General features: G+C 38.0%; 1 protein-coding gene across 1 annotated transcript; it reads right to left on the reverse strand.

The window, feature by feature from the left end:
- Positions 1-2256: 2256 nt before the first annotated feature.
- LOC149246123 (cytochrome P450 709B2-like) lies at positions 2257-4866 on the reverse strand. Its single transcript, XM_089455647.1, has 5 exons — positions 4659-4866; positions 4235-4458; positions 3588-3838; positions 2934-3324; positions 2257-2826 (listed from the first exon to the last, which is right to left on the reverse strand). Exons 1-5 carry the CDS (start codon positions 4726-4728, stop codon positions 2395-2397), a joined length of 1368 nt encoding a protein of 455 aa, XP_089311773.1. The 5' UTR covers positions 4729-4866; the 3' UTR covers positions 2257-2394.
- Positions 4867-17524: the final 12658 nt, after the last annotated feature.

Below are 17524 nucleotides of genomic sequence, written 5' to 3' on the forward strand. Positions count from 1 at the left end.
AAGTTCTAGGGCCAGATGCAAACATGTTTAAGCCCGAAAGATTTGCAGATGGTCCTTCAAAGGCAGCCACTTACCCAAATGCCTTTTTACCATTTGGTATTGGTCCAAGAAGGCCAAAATTTTGGCTTGTTGGAGGCCAGGACTGCATTATCTATGATTTTACAGAGATTCTCATTCACTCTTTCATTGGCATACAAGCATGCTCCCATCGCCATGGTTACACTACAACCTCAGCATGGCATGCAGATTATATTCAAACGTATCGAAGTGTAAACAAAATGATTTGTTCTTGTTGTGTCACTAGATGCTTATGTAGAAAACCAATCCTTCAACAAACATTTCATAACTGTACCCATATATGGAGTACATCACCTTAGTGTTGTTACATTTCTTCCATTTGCATGGTTATTTGATGGGTAATTTCTTCCTTTCCCATTGTTATTTGATGAAATATGTATATGTTTTTTAAATTATTATTATTATTATTATTATTTTGATAAGCATAATTTTTAATTTAAGATGAATGTATCTTAAATGCCAATGGTGATTTTGTCCATATTTTTAAAGTAAAAATAAAATATTTTATAAATAAAAACAATGTCAACTATAATTAAAAAAAAAAACAGAAACTAATATACATGTTTAGATAGCTTTTTTAAAAATATTATAATCTTGTATGATGGAGATGTGACAATATTTAATTATCTATTTGTTATTCATATAATAACTAAAATGTGGTAAAAATATTTGCCCTCCACTCTTTACAATAGAAAAAATATGTCAATGTCCATTTAAAGTAACTTAATTTTATACAACTTTAGAGAAAAATAATATAATGAAAAAAACACTTTATATTTTGACCTTTGTGTGTGATAAAGATGGATAGTTGTTATACTTCTTAAAAATATTTAATGTAAAACTTAAATAAACTATTTGAATATCCATGTTAACTAATTTATTTCAATATCAACTTCATATATATTTTTTCTGTGTGCTTCATGGACATTAAGGTGGGCCAATTGATACAAATATTCACCCAAAGGAAGGGGAGCCTAAGCAATCAAGCTAACCCTTGGGCTATCAATTTCATATATATATATATATATATGTGTGTGTGTGGTGTGTGTGTGTGTGTGTGTATGTATCCATAGTTAATAATAAAAAAATATTTATGGTTAAAACATTTATAAGTCTTATTCTTCTACATTTTGACCACTTTTTAGGTTTATTTTTTAGTCAATTTTATCTAAGGTGTAGTAAACATATGTAGAATTGTAATTTAAATTGTGTAGCCTACATAATCCAAGTGCCCAATAGGATTTTGAAGTCATTGGATCTATTTATGCATTCAAAAGTAAAATTTAAAAATACACACAGGATCAAATCTCTAAGAGTATAGAGGATTTACATGTTTTACACTCGAAGGAATTTGATCAAATCTCTAAGAATAAAAACTATTTACAAGTTTTGCACTTTAAAAAATTTGATCCCTCCCAACACTTACTAAATTCGTAATTAAGGATCTATCATATATATATATATATATATATATATATATATTCTTAAATAAATTTTATATAGTTACATTATTATTATATATACTTATAAATATATAGTTGTTTCTTCTTAAATAACATATCTTAATTAAATTGATCACTCTTAAAAAGAAATTAATTATCACATTGTTTTCTTATTTAATTTTTCATGAAAAACAATTTTTTATCTAACATTTAACATTATTTTTATTTTTAATTTTTTTCTTAAATATTTTTTTTATATACTTACATTATTATTATATATAATTATAAATATATATAGTTGGTTTCCCTTAAATAACATACCTTAATAGAATTGATAATTCTATATAAAAAAAATAAATATTATATTATTTCCCTATTTCATTTTTAATAAAAAAACAATTTTTATCTGATCTTTAACATTATTTTTATTAATAAAATTGATAATCTATATAAAAAGAATTAAATATTATATTATTTCCCTATTTCATTTTTAATGAAAAACAATTTTTATCTAACCTTTAACATTATTTTTATTTTAAAAATACAGGTATATTGACAAATTCACACATAACCATCATCTTAAATGGAAAATGTACTTTTCCACATAATAAAATAATAATATGAAAAAAAATAAAAAAATAAAAAATGCACCGCTAAAATGAATGAACTTAAAAAAGCACCACTAGAAATTACATATCAAATAACCATGGAAAGGGGAAAAATGGAACAGCAAAAGGTCATGGAATTTCTATATCAAATAACCATGCAAAGGGAAAAAATGGAACAGCAAAAGGTCATGTCCTCCATATTTGGGTACTCGGTTTTGGTTTGCTACATAAGCATCTAGTGATACTACATGAAGGAATCATTATGTTTACACTTGGATACGTTTAAATATGATCTGCATGCCATGTTGAGGCTGTATGGTAAGTATAGCTATGGGAGCATGCATGTATGCAGGTGAAAGACTGAATGAGAATTTCTGCAAAATCATAGCTAACACAGTCTTGGCCTCCAACATGGCAAAGTTTTGACCAATACATGTTCTTGGACCCATTGAAAATGGTAAAAAGGCGTTAGGGTCAGTAGCGGCCTGTGAAGGACCATCTGCAAATCTTTCAGGTTTAAACATGTTTGCATCTGGCCCCCAATACTTCTCACTGTGATGCACTCCCAAAATTGACAAACTCAAGAGTGCGCCTTTTGGAATTGAAAACGGGCCGAGCTTCATGTCCTTGTATGCTTCTCTTACTATCGAATACGCAGGTGGGTATAGCCGTAGAGATTCATTTAACACCATAGTCATCTGCCAGCCAGAAAAAAAAAACAGACAAAAAACAGACCAGAGTCACTAGGCTACCTTAAATGAGAAATAATCAACAAATCGAATGAGAAAAGTGATGGAATACATACTGATTTCATCCTGCTAAGCATGTCTGCATCTGGTATGCCCGTGCCGCAAATACTGTTAACTTCTTTTCTTAATATTTCCTGCCAATCCAGGTTTATTGCAAGTAAGAATACTGTCCAGGTTAACATATTGGAAGATGTCTCATGGCCTGCAAAGAAAAATAGTTTGCATTCATCCATAATTTCATCCATGCTTAACGTTAGATTTCTTTGAATGCCACCCAATTCCTTCTTGTTGGCAGCCATCATGATTCCAAGAAGGTCATTTCCATAGTCAACCTGACTGGTTACTGTTGTTCTGGGCTCCAACCTTCTTTGAATTATAGAATTTAGGATTTCTCTAATCCTTCTATCAATCTGCCATGCATACCTGTTCTTGCTTGTAGGAATATATCTGAAAAAACAAACCCACCAAATTTCAGTCCACAATCCTTAATTATGAGTACTAAGAAGCATTATACTTGTGCGAAAGCTCTATTGACTAAGTGTACCACTTGGTAGACCCTTGTGCAAAAGTAAGAGATCTAAGGATTATGGCACTGACCCATAAAAGAGCAGCACCCAAAGAATGTTAAAAGAAGACATAAGCAGAAGTACACATGAACTTGCAGTCACATGCAAAACTATATAATTCAAAGATAAATATATTGTAATTACTGGCTTCCAGGGATCAAGATAGAATGTTCAGCTTCAAAAGCCATTTTTTCTAATTCTCTCTGCAATTGAAATATTTCTTTTCCTTCATTGAAACTGCTCCCGAACGCAGTATGGGATATGATATCTGCTGTTAGTGCTATAAATTCTTTATGAACATCAATTTCTTTGCCATGAGAGTCTGCCTGAGCCACCATCTCTTGCCAATTATTGAGCATGGTTGAAGTGCAACCAGCCATTCTCTTCACCATTGCCTGTCATTCATTTGAACTATATAAGGCTCCAACGCTCAGAGAATCTCTAACAAACAGTTTAGCTAATGCAAATCCTTGGTTAGTAGAGATGGGCAAATTCACAGCATATAAAATGTAATTTGACAGGCTAGAGGAAAACACTTAAAAATAAGATATCAAATGGCCATGTATAAAATGTTCTCCAATTGATAAGTCTTTTCAGTTTCAGTCAATTTTAGATTTCTTAACTCCGTCCTTATTGGACACCACGTTCTCATGGTGGTCTGCAAGATCTGACATACCTATGTTCAATAATCCTAAACATATAAGGTGATTCTCTATTGCCAAAATCTTCAATCCATTATCAAATCTTATTATACTGCTACTGTGTTTGCAGGACGTTTCAAGAGTCCAAACCTTAAGTTTATCAATATTGAAGGCAGGGTTTACAATCCTCCTGTGGTGAACCCACTTCAATCCCTTTATGGTGGCCAGTCCCTGACCGAGCAGAGCCAGTACAAGAGGCCTGAATGTCCGCTTCTCATAGTGCCCGAACTTGTTTGATAGAACTTCTTTCATTAGTTCTGGTTCTGCAATGTTGAGGATTGAACGGATTCCATACCAGTAGAAAAAGGTATCTCCTGAAGACGAACAAATTACCCAATCAAACATCGATTTCAAACTGTTTAAAAATACCTGTGTCAACCTTGACACTATTGCAAAACTCCAAACGACTAGCAGCAAGTATATGTTGTAGACTCTAGCAGGCCAATAACTAGCAGAGCAACATATGAAAGTAAAAGAAGTCTATAAGGAAAAGAGAATGAATAAATTAGAGAACCATATATTTGACACCACGTATGGTAGTGTGGCATGACTATAGGAACAATATCATGAGAAATATTCTGCATAGGCTGTGCATGAGCCTCCCTGCTCAGCTTCCTCTGCTCTGACCCGCTCCCAATGAGTATCCGGTAAGGCCGACCTCTTATTCCTTGGTCTGTATAAGCTTTTTAAATCCATAGGGCTTCCATATGAGGTCTCTAAAAAGGTTAACCAGTAAGATCCCAAACAAAACAACTAAAATAGCAACCCATGCCTCAACACTGCTCTTAATCTCAATATCCATCATCAAAACCTCACACAACTACTCTGTACCTATAGTTCTCTGTATCGATGAAAGACACTTTAAATTTATATTTATAGACCCAAAAGTGCACCAGACCGCTGACTTGCAATCTACTCTAAAGTGCCACACTGATAACCCACGCGTTCTAAACGGTAGCCTCAACTTGCTAATTACAAATAGTGTATAAAACTGACAGTCTTCCTATCAGAAAAGTGGAACAATTTGCCTATAATTGTCATTCCACGTCACTCCTTCGAGAAGACCAGTCATTAAATTGGCTCGGTGGATAAAAAATCAAACCAGAGGTTTCAGCCAAGTAACGTCTGAAATGGTCATGTGATGTTGGCTCGGTGGATAAAAAATCAAACCAGAGGTTTCAGCCAAGTAACGTCTGAAATGGTCATGTGATGTGATATAATTGCTTGGTAGATAAAAACTCATTAAAAAATCAAATCAGAGGTTTCAGCCAAGTAAGCTGTGAAATTCTCATCAAGTTTTTTAAATGAAAAAAATTGTATTTTATGTATTTATAAATAATAGATTTTATGAATTCAATGTTATAATTTAAAAACTAAGGTTGAAAGAAAATTATGAATATTTAAATCATATTTTAAAAATTCTCATCATGTTTTTTAAATGAAAAAATTTGTATTTTATATTTGTTTTAAATAAAAATCTAGATTTAGAAATGAAGGGTGAAAAATGACTGAATATTTAACTTATAATCTAGAAGTTAGCAATATGTTCTTTAAATTAAAAGTTTTGTATTTTTTATTTTTTGAAGTAAAAATATTAGTGTATAATTAAAAATTATGCCTAGAATTCAAAGATGTATCTAAATGTGTTCTCATTCAAAGTATAATTATGTTTTAAATTAAAAATATAAGAAATTTATGTATTCAATCTTCTGTGATCTATAATGAATTAAGCAAAGTCTTTCTGTAGAAATCACATAAGAGAAAATTTTTGGCCGAAACATGTTGGTTTGATGATTTTTATCGAAAGACATTGCTTAATATAAAAAATATTTAAGATTTAAAGATGTAGTCTCACTTAAACTACAATTTAGTACTATGTTTTAAATTAGAAATTATATATGTTATATTTTTGAATTAAAATATAGAATACATTAAAGATTAAAAAATGAATATGAATATGTATTTTAATTAAGTCATATTCTAGAAATTAGTATAATGTTTTAAAATTAAAGGATTTTTATTTTATATTTTTAAATTAAAACAATGTTCATACATAAAAGATAAAAGACAAAATTTAGCATTTAAACATAAATATGAAGAATTTAATTAAGTCAAAATTGATTTTAAATTTTTTAAATAAAATATTTTTTACTTTATATATTTTTTAAATATAAATTTATAAATAATAGATTTTATGAATTCAATGTTATAATTTAAAAACTAAGGTTAAAAGATAATATGAATATTTAAATCACATTTTAAAAATTCTCATCAAGTTTTTTAAATGAAAAAATTGTATTTTATATTTTTTTAAAATAAAATTCTCGATTTAGAAGTGAAGAGTGAAAAATGACTATGAATATTTAAAGTTTTGTATTTTTTATTTTTTAAGTAAAAATATTAGTGTATAATTAAAAATTATGTTTAGAATTGAAAGATGTATGTAGATGTGTTCTCATTCAAAGTATAATTATGTTTTAAATTAAAAATATAAGAAATTTATGTATTCAAGCTTCTGTGATCCATATTGAATTAAGCAAAGTCTTTTGGTAGAAATCACATAAGGTAAATTTTTTGTGGACAGGTTTCGAACCAACAAGTGTGGTTCATGGTGAACCACACTTGTTGGTTTGAAACCCATCGGCAAAAATTTCTCTTATGTGATTTCTATCGAAAGACTTTGCTTAATATAAAAAATGTTTAAGATTTAAAGATGTAGTCTCACTTAAATTACAAGTTAGTACTATGTTTTAAATTGAAAATTGTATATGTTATATTTTTGAATTAAAATACGGAATACATTAAAGATTAAAAACTGAATATGAATTTTATTTTAACTAAGTCATATTCTAGAAGTTAGTATAATGTTTTAAATTAAAGAATTTTTATTTTATATTTTTAAATTAAAACGATGTTCATACATAAAAGATAAAAGATTAAAGCCCCTTTTAAGTTCAATCACTCATGGGTTCAAGACCAGGGTTTCATCAAATTGGTCAATGATTTCTGGAAGGCTCATCCCATTGACAGAGAGGCCTCCCTGGCAAAAGGTTTCTGTAATAACCTCACCTTGCTAAAGCATCAAACCATCGAGTGGGCAAAGGAAAAGAACCGAAAGGAATCCGAACAGATCACCAACATTGAAGCTGAGCTTTCTGCTCTTCAGGATGACCGGAATTTGGGATTCATCTCGGGGGAGGAAAAATCTCGATTGATTGAGCTAGAAAACCAAAAAGCAAGCATCCTCAAGCTAAGGGAGGAATCGAAAAGGTTGAGAAGCAGAGCTATAAGGTTGAAAGCTGGAGATGAAAACAAAAAGTTCTTTGAGAACTATGCAAAAGGAATAAAAGTCTCAAATACTATATGGAATCTGCCTTTGCCAAAGGGGGGTCTTGCAGACTCTTTCAATAAGCTCTCCCAGCTTGGTACTAACCACTTCAGAAGCATTTACAAATCCCCACCAGGATCAAATCTCGCTGAGATTATAAATGTGGCAAATCATTTCCCTAGATTTGTAAATGAGGAAGACGCTGAAGATCTTACGGCTCCGGTCACCATGGAAGAATTAGAGGGCAATTTAAAATGGTTCAAGAAAGACAAAAGCCCTGGACCGGATGGATGGTCCATTGAGTTTTACCTGACTTTCTTTGAACTTTTGGGTCAAGATCTGTTGAGGGTGGTGGAGGAAAGCAGAGCATCGGGCTATATATATCATGCCATCAACTCAACTTTCATAGCCCTCATTCCCAAGACCGACTCCCCTTCCTCCTTCGATGACTACCGTCCCATCTCCTTGTGTAACTGTCTATACAAAATCATATCTAAGATTATTGCAAACCGTCTTAGACCCATCCTCTCCAAACACATTGCCCCTCAGCAATTTGCTTTCCTGGAGGATAGACAAATCCATGAAGCCATCGGCTCTGCCCAAGAGACCCTGCATTCCATTTGGTCTAGACACTTAAAGTGCATTCTCCTCAAGATTGATCTGTCAAAAGCATTTGATCGGGTTAGCTGGCTTTACATTCAAATGCTTCTCATTCATCTCGGTTTCCCAATATCTCTTATCAACTGGATCATGGCCTGCATCATGACCCCATCTTATAGTGTGCTCATCAATGGATCGGCCTCCCACTTCTTCCACTCTGAAAGGGGACTCCGTCAAGGATGTCCTCTATCCCCTCTTTTATTCCTCATGGTCATGGAGGGCTTGAGCCGTCAAATCATATCTGCTAAAAGAGAGGGATCCCTCGGCGGCCTCAAGATCTCTGATGAATGCTATCTTACACATCTACTCTTTGTGGATGATGTCCTCATTCTTCTGGATGGTAGCATTAGAGACTCTCTAACCTTTTCCTGCATCCTCCAACTCTTCACGAAAGCCACTGGCATGATGGTAAATCAGCAAAAATCTACGATCTCTTTTGCCAGATCCTCGGTAAACGAAGCCCAAATTGCTCATCAGGCTTTCCCCTACACCATACACCCATTGGACAGGGGCCTAAAATATATGGGATTCTCGCTCAAACCTGCGAGTCAAAGAATTGCAGACTGGGTCTGGTTAGTCAACAAATTGGAGAAAAGGCTAAATTGTTGGAGCCACAGATATCTATCCAGAGCTGGGCGCCTCGTCCTCATTAAATCAGTGCTGGAAGCAACCCCAGTCTTTTGGATGGCACTTGCCTGGATTCCCAGAAATATTCTCGCCCGACTCCAACAACTCTGTAACAAATACCTCTGGGTCGGAAGCCAGGACAAGCGCATATTTGTTTGGTTTGGATGGCAGAAGATTGCACTCCAAAAAAGGTGGGGAGGATGGGGCCTAAAGGACCTCCATTTATTTGCAAAAGCAATGGCAGCTAAAATGAGCTGGTCGCTGCTAACTAGCCAGAATCTATGGTCTCGTTTATCATACCATAAATACATCTGGCCACTAGATATTCTGGATTGGGTAAGGCTTCCTAGTTGGAATAGGACAGGCATTTCAACTGTTTGAAAAGCCCTGCTATTCTCATTGCCCTTTATCAGGGACCACCTGGTCTGGAGAATAAACGATGGATCTCTGTCTAGAATAGGCATGGACCCATGGATTGGCAGCGGGGGTGGGCATACCCTATCACAAGATCTGATACAGTACCTATACTCTCGAGATATAAATGTCATCGCACATGTTTCCGATCGCGGAAACTCAGGGATCTTTCATCAAGCATGGAAGACGGCGCATCAAATAAATCTGCCACTCATATGGCATCAGGAATGGCAAGATTATAGATCTGCACTAACCAAATCTCATATAAGAATCAGAGAAGGTCCACACGAATTAGTTTGGTGCCAGGCAGAGAATGGAAAATATTCTCCAAAAGCCGGATATATCACTCTCTGCAGCCACAGAGAACCAGATCATAGCCCGACCCAGTGGCAAAGCATTTGGAAACTACCTGCTCCGCCTAGATCAAAACTTTTTTTTCTGGTGCGTATTGCGGAATAAGGTTCCTACAGGAGAATACCTAATGCACAGAGCATTACACGGGCCATATTGGTGCGTTTTATGCAAGGACGCATCGGAATCCACTGAGCATCTATTTCTGAGATGCAATGCTACACTCGAATTATGGCGATCTCTCACAAATTACATCCCCCACATTGGCAACCGGGAAGGAACGGGCCTAATCGAGGCTTGGGAAAATTGGGCTCAAAAACATAAGGGACCAAAATGTGTTCTTCTTCCGATTCTTGTAAACTGGCAGATCTGGAAGGCTCGAAACCGCTCCATATTTGAGAACAGACCCATCATCTGGCCACTGATCGAAGACGCTATCATGGTTGCCTATAAAGAACTCCCAGACCCTCTGCTGATCCGGATTTAAACAGGAACGCAACAAATTACAGAGATAACCATATACACAAAGATGCAGCGGAAATAATACTTCATTTCATTAATGGAAAATACTGAAATATGCTTACAACCAGAAATGGAAATAAACCAGCTAGGGCGATGGTAGCTTATCTCTGAGAAGAGATGTGATGGCTACATGCCTCTGAACTGTGTTACAATGAGGCTCGAAGGCCTATTTATTGTTGAGAAACAATGGAAAAACCCTTAACATTCCCAAAACCTAACCCTAGGAGATGAAACGCCAAACTGTGGGCCCCGTTTGGGGTAAATTGGTACATCAACTTCCCGGGGTCTTAACTTTGGCATATGATCTCCGTTTGACGCATACAATAGCTCGTTAGAAAGATCTATCTGAGCACTACCATTGTTGGAATGGGCAACATCGATCATTGGTCCATTCCATGGACCAATGTTGCCTCGGATTCCCCAAAAAACGTCGTTTAGGGCCTCAAAATGGATCCGGAAGTTCAGGACCCAAAAAACTGCTAAAAATAGTAATTTGTGCTACAATTAAGGAAACTGAAAATGCTGAGAAAAAAAATGGTGGGGGTCCAGGTGGACTTGGCAGGTGGCCACCAATATCCACCTGGATCATTCCTCCCCCCTTAGGTAGCAATCGTCCCCATTGCATTGAGATCCTCCATGAGATGAGGAAACTTTTGTTGAACTTGTTCCCTGGTGAGCCACTTGCCCTGCTGAAGGAGTTGGCCTGCTTTGACAACTCGATACAGTTGGATATTCTGTTGGCGAGTGTTCTTGATCTGTGTGTCCATGATCCGATCAGTTGCAGCTTGTTCCATGCAATCTGGATTTAATTCTATGGGTTTGAGCTGTTCTGCAATGTCGGATGTCTCTAGAAATGGTGGAAAGTATGGCCGAAGGCGGTCCACATTGAACACTGGGTGCAGGCCAAGGAATGGGGGAATGCTGAGCTCAAATGCATTGTCTCCCATCGCCTTAGTAATGGTGTAAGGACCATATCGGAGTGGTGTTAATTTCCGATAGGCTCCAGTAAGGCGTTCCTTTTGCAAATCCAACCAGACTTTGTCGCCCACCTGAAACTTGTGTGGCACCCGATGTTGATCATGTCGCTGCTTGTACTTGGCATTTGATTTCTCAAGAATGTCATGGACCTGGTGGCGAATATGTTGGATGCGCTCAATGAAGCTGGTGGCCTTATCTGTTTTGGACTGGACATGAGCTGAATTTATGTGAGTAGCTGCAAGTGGCATGGCCACATCAATGCGGCATAGTGGCTGGAATCCCAAACCCACCTGAAAAGGGTTATGGCCAGTGGAGCTGTGAAGAGCTCGGTTGTAGCTATGCTGAACATAGGGGAGGCTCTCGTACCATGTGTGTGGATGCTTTGAGTTATACATGCGCAGAATGTGCACAATCATCCTATTGACAACCTCTGTCTGGCCATCAGTTTGAGGATGGAAGGCTGTGGACTTCGTGAGTTTGGTGTCCACCATTGACCAGAGATTGGACCAAAATGTGCTGAGAAACCGACTATCCCGATCTGAGATGATAGACTGTGGGATCCCAAAGTGCACCCACACTCGTTCAAAGAAGAGTTTAGCAGTGGCTTCTGCTGTGATATTCTTCTTGCAGGCCACCATAATGGCCATCTTCGAGAACCTGTCGACGACCACAAAAACACAGTCATTTCCATGCTTAGTGGAAGGAAGGCCTGACATGTAATCCATGGATATGGATTCCCAAGGTCGACTAGAGGTAGGCAACGGGGTATAGAGGCCGTGCTTCTTAATGGTCGATTTGGCAATGGCACAGGCAGTACATGATCTGATGTACTTCCCAACATCCTATCGAAGATTCGGCCAATAGATATAATTTTGCAGTACTGCCACTATTTTCTCGACCCCGAAATGCCCAGAAGCCTGACTGTAGTGTGCTTCCCAAATCATCTTGTCACGCTCGCTTGAAGGAACACAAAGGTGACCGAGGTGGCATAATAGGGCATCTTGGAGGTGAAAATTTGGAACATGCCGACCCTCCAAGAGTGTCTGGTATGTGTGGCCAAATTCTGGGTCGCTTTTGTAGAGAAGTGGCCAATCAGAAGTCTCGTGCCCACAAGAGTGGAGCACGGTGGTTAACGCCATGATCGGTGGTTGACTGAGGCAATCTGCAACATTATTGGTGCTGCCCTTCTTATACTTGATATTCAAGTGGAACTGTTGCAGGTATGTAGACCACTTCTGATGGCGATCATTCTGCAATTTCCCTTGGGTCTGTATGAACTGCAGGGGTCGGTGGTCTGTGTGGATGACCATTTCCTTCCCCAAAATGTAATGCTTCCATTGTCGGCAGGCATGTACAATGGAATACATCTCTTTATCATAAGTGGGGTACTTCCGGACTGTGTCTGAAAGTGTTTCACTGTGATATGCCACTGGATGTCCATGTTGAGTAAGGACTGCCCCAATAGCATAGTCAGAGGCATTTGTCTTGACCTCAAATGGTTGTTGTAAATATGGTAACGCGAGTACTGGTGCCGTGCAGAGGCGATCCTTCAACTCCATGAATGCCTTATGTTGAGATTCGGACCAAAAGAATTTTGCTTTCACCCCTCCCTTGGTGACTTGACTCAAGGGCCAAGAAATATGAGAAAACCCCAACACAAACCTGCGGTAGAAGTTGGCAAGAACTAGAAAGCTGCGAAGCTCTATTAGAGTGGTTGGAGAGGGCCAATCCTGAATGACTTGGATCTTGGCTGGATCGACATGCACCCCATGTTCATCAATGATGTATCCCAGATACTGAACTTGGGTCATGCCAAAAGTGCATTTCTCCAAATTGGCACATAGCTTGTGTTGCCGCAGTGTTTGGAGAACCTGTCGGATGTGGTGGAGGTGCTCTTCCCAACTCTGGCTGAAGATCAGAATGTCATCCAAGTATACTACTACAAAGGAGTTGGTGAATGCCCGCAAGATGTCATCCATTAGCCTCATGAAGGTTGCAGGAGCATTCGTCAATCCGAAAGGCATAACCAACCATTCGAAGAGGCCCTCCTTGGATTTGAAGGCAGTCTTCCACACATCAGAGGGTTCGATTGGTACCTGGTGATATCCTGACTTCAGATCGATCTTGCTGAAATATTTCACCCCCTTTAGTTGGTCTAGGAGGTCATCAATCCGCGGGATCGGGTACCTATTACGGACAGTGATCTTGTTCAACGCCCGATAGTCAATATAGAGTCTCCATGTCCCATCCTTCTTCTGTACCAACACGATCGGGCTCCCACAGGGCGATGAACTTGGACGGATGTGACCTTTCTGCAGGAGCTCCTGAATCTGCCTCTTGATTTCATTGTTCTCCAGAACGGAGCGCCGATAAATTGGTCCATTGGGTAGCGGCGCACCTGGGGTCAGATCGATGGAGTGCTTGACTTGAAAGTGCAGAGGAACCCCTGCCAGGGAGGTGAAGATGTCCTCGTACTCCTCCACAACCTTGTCCATCTGTAGTTGTCGTGCATAGGGACCCCGTGTGGATGCCGCGGCCACTGTCTTCTTCTTTCCTTGAGGGCGTATCATCAGGAAAACAAATTTCCTGGTTTTGGAAATGATCTTACTGCATTGTTTTGCAGTAATCAAAGAGATGGCGGTAGGTGGTGCTACCTCTGGTATCCTGTACAACTTATTTCCCAATGTAATAATAACAACACGGGGCCTTGATTCATACACAGCATGTCGCTTCGACAAGTATGGTTGTCCTAGTAATACATCACAAACTTCAAGGGGAGCAATGTCACACAATACCTCATCCGTGAAGGGCTTGATGTTGTATGGAAGGCGACACTGCTGGCTCACGCGAAGATCTCGTCCTTGGTGAAGCCACACAATGGTGTATGGTTGTGGATGAGCTGTGGTCGGTAAGCCCAACCGCTTCACGACCTCTACCGAAATGAGGTTCTTTTGACTCCCGCTATCAACAATGAACTGTATCAGGGAGCCCTTTACCCACATCTGGGAGTGGAAGAGACGCTCTTCCTCCTCTGGATCTTCGGGTTCATTTTTCTGGATCTTTACGATAGCAACAGTGGCGCTGGGATCCGCATCAATGATCTGCTTCCCTTTTTCATTCCCCTTATTGGGTTCTGACTCAGAGTCGGAACATGCATCTGATTCTGAAACCTTTAGCTCAGCCACCAGTGACTGCTTGGCCCGACACTCACTTGTGTTGTGAGTGGAGCTCTTATGGAACTCGCACCATTTTACAGTGTCCTTTCTCGGCTTCGCGGCGCTGTTCTTTGCTTGCAGCTTCGACTGGTTGTCTTGGGCTGTCCCGCCTTGGCTTTGTCCTTTGTTCTGTGGTTTAGGGGCACCTTTCCCTTGCTTTGGATTCGCAGATCAAAAGTCTCGCTTCTTTTGTTTAAACTTCTATTCGACCTTGACGGCATATCGGTATGCTGCGCCGAGCGAGGAGATGTTTAGGAATTGTATTTCTTCCTGGATGTACTTGTGCAGGCAGCCACGGTATTTGAGTATCAAATGTTGCTCCGAATCCTTGATACCCAACTTTGTGCGAAGGGTATGGAAAAGATTGGTGAACTTCGGCACGTCTTGGTCCCTTCCCTGCCGCAGCGTGGTCCACTTTATGTATTCATCCTCATAGCTTCCAACAGGGTAATACTGCTCCTTGATGGCATCCCGGAACGAATCCCAGGTGGGTGCGGCTGAAAATAGTCAGCCAGTACTTTCATCCTTCTGCTCGCAGTAGGTTTCCCACCAGTCCTTGACGTGGGGGGCTGCTTTGAGAAGAGCAAAAACAATCTTTTCCCAACTCAAAAATTCATGAACAGAAAAATAACCCTCTAGCAGATTTAACCATTTATCTACGGCATCGGCGTCTATCTCACCCTCGAATATGGGGATTTCAAAATTAACTTGTACCTTAAAGGGTGTGGCGTTTCCAGAGTAGCTGCTGGAAGCCGATGCGTTGCTTCTGGGTAGTCGCTGAAGGATCTGGGCAAAGATGTCCATCATCGCGTTCTGTTGTCGCTCGAGGGCTTCTTCGAGCAAGATTTTGATGGGATCTCTTGCCCCCTCGTCTTTCTTCTCATCCGCCATGGGAGGCTGTCGGGATTTGCGAGGCTGGTCTTGCAAAGGTTCAACCAGTTCAAGCCCTAACTCCTTATATCCCGACCTTGTTGGGGACATGCAAAGAAAAACAGAGAAAAAGCAGACCGCTCTCATACCACTGATCCAGATTTAAACAGGAACGCAACAAATTACAGGGATAACCATATACACAAAGATGCAGCGGAAATAATACTTCATTTCATTAATGGAAAATACTGAAATATGCTTACAACCAGAAACGGAAATAAACCAGCTAGGGCGATGGTAGCTTATCTCTGAGAAGAGATGTGATGGCTACATGCCTCTAAACTGTGTTAAAATGAGGCTCGAAGGCCTATGTATTGTTGAGAAACAATGGAAAAACCCTTAACATTCCCAAAACTTAACCCTAGGAGATGAAACACCAAACTGTGGGCCCTGTTTGGGGTAAATTGGTACATCAACTTCCCAGGGTCGTAACTTTGGCATATGATCTCCGTTTGACGCATACAATAGCTCGTTAGAAAGATCTATCCGAGCACTACCATTGTTGGAATGGGAATCATCGGTCCATTCCATGGACCCATGTTTCCCTTGGATTCCCTAAAAAACGTCGTTTAGGGCCTCAAAACGGCTCCGGAAGTTCAGGACCCGAAAAACTGCTAAAAATAGTAATTTGTGCTACAATTAAGGAAATTGAAAATGCTGAGAAAAACAATGGTGGGGGTCCAGGTGGACTTGGTAGGTGGCCACCAATATCCACCTGGATCATCTGCCCCCAAAAGATCGCCATCATCATCCGCCCCCTTGCATTGATAAAAACATCCCTTGGGCCTTCTTTGATGGGGCTGCAAATCAACAAAGCTGTGGGGGAGGTTTCATAATACATTTAAATGAACATCATTATTTCACTGTTAAATCGGGTCTGGGCACAGGAACTAATAATTTTGCAGAGCTCATTACCTTGAGACATCTACTCCATTTTGCTCTACATCACCATTGCACCAGCATTAATATTTTTGGGGATTCAAAGACTGTAATAAATTGGTTCAATGGCATATCAGACTGTCACATACACACACTCAGCATCATCCTAAACGAAGTTTTAGTTTACAAGGCAGTGTTTAACAACATCTCGTGCTCCCATATCTACAGGGAACATAACGGACATGCTGAAAAACTATCCAAGGAGGCCGCGTTGATGGACAGAGGCCTATGGGAGATAACAGAGGTGAAGGGACGAAATGAATACAGATATTTCCACCGGCCATACATAGACCAAGAATACCAGCATGCACCAGAATCTTAATTACTGAAAGGATTTTTGTTTTTTGTCATGCAGACAGTATCTATCTACGATGATCAGAAAATTGCATAATTTTTGTGCCTTTAAGGAAAAATGTAAACAGTCTTATATGACAGATCTATCTCTCGGAGAGCTATACAGTGCTCTGCTTGATATATTTATGTAAATATGGAACACTGCTATACACACAGTGGGAATCGCATATGCGTAAAGCATCTACAATATGTAATTTTTCCAATCTTAATGAAAAATTACGGATTTTTCCAGTGGAAAATAAAAAAGATAAAAGACAAAATTTAGCATTGAAACATAAATATGGAGAATTTAATATTTTTTTACTTATATTATAAATATGATAATAGTGTATATATAGTCTTACTTAAATTACAAGTTAATATTAGGTTTTAAATTAAAAAATTTACATGTTAGGTTTTTTAATTAAAATATAAAATACAATTGAATGTGATCTCACTCAACCGATATTCTAGAAGTTAGTACTATGTTTGAAAATTAAAGATTTTTTATTTTATATTTTTAAATTAAAATATATTTATATACATAAAAGACCACAAACAAACTTTAAGGAAAATGATATAATTTTTAAGTTGTTTTATTTTATTTTTCTAAATCATACTATAAAAAAAATTATTCTATTCAATTAAGGGTTTAGCTTTTGATAAAACAAATTTTACAAATTTAAATTTAAGTTGAATAAATAAATTACTAAGTTGATAAAATAAAATTGCTATTAAATTTTGAGATACATTTTAGGTATGATAATGATATTTTAATTTTGTTTCTAAACCAAATGAAAGTATATTTTTTTTATTCCACTTAATTAAGGGTTTACCATTTTATACTTTTTATTTTACAATTTAAAATCGAGTTGATAGAATAAAAAATGTTATTAGATAGAAAGAGCTCAATGAAGAATTAAGCTAGGCTAACAAAATTAATCATGGGTCAAATTTCCTAGTTGTGACCTCTTTCATGGAGAGGTAGTTATATGTCAAGTAAAATATCCATAAGAAACCTATAGAAATTCGTAAGTTCATTGATCCACATTTTATTGTATTTTACAAAAATGGAGATAATGC

This window comes from Pinus tabuliformis, chromosome 7 (assembly GCF_031772625.1).
Source record: "Pinus tabuliformis cultivar Carrire ecotype Pingquan chromosome 7, CPIR1, whole genome shotgun sequence".
Taxonomy (NCBI): Eukaryota; Viridiplantae; Streptophyta; class Pinopsida; order Pinales; family Pinaceae; genus Pinus; species Pinus tabuliformis.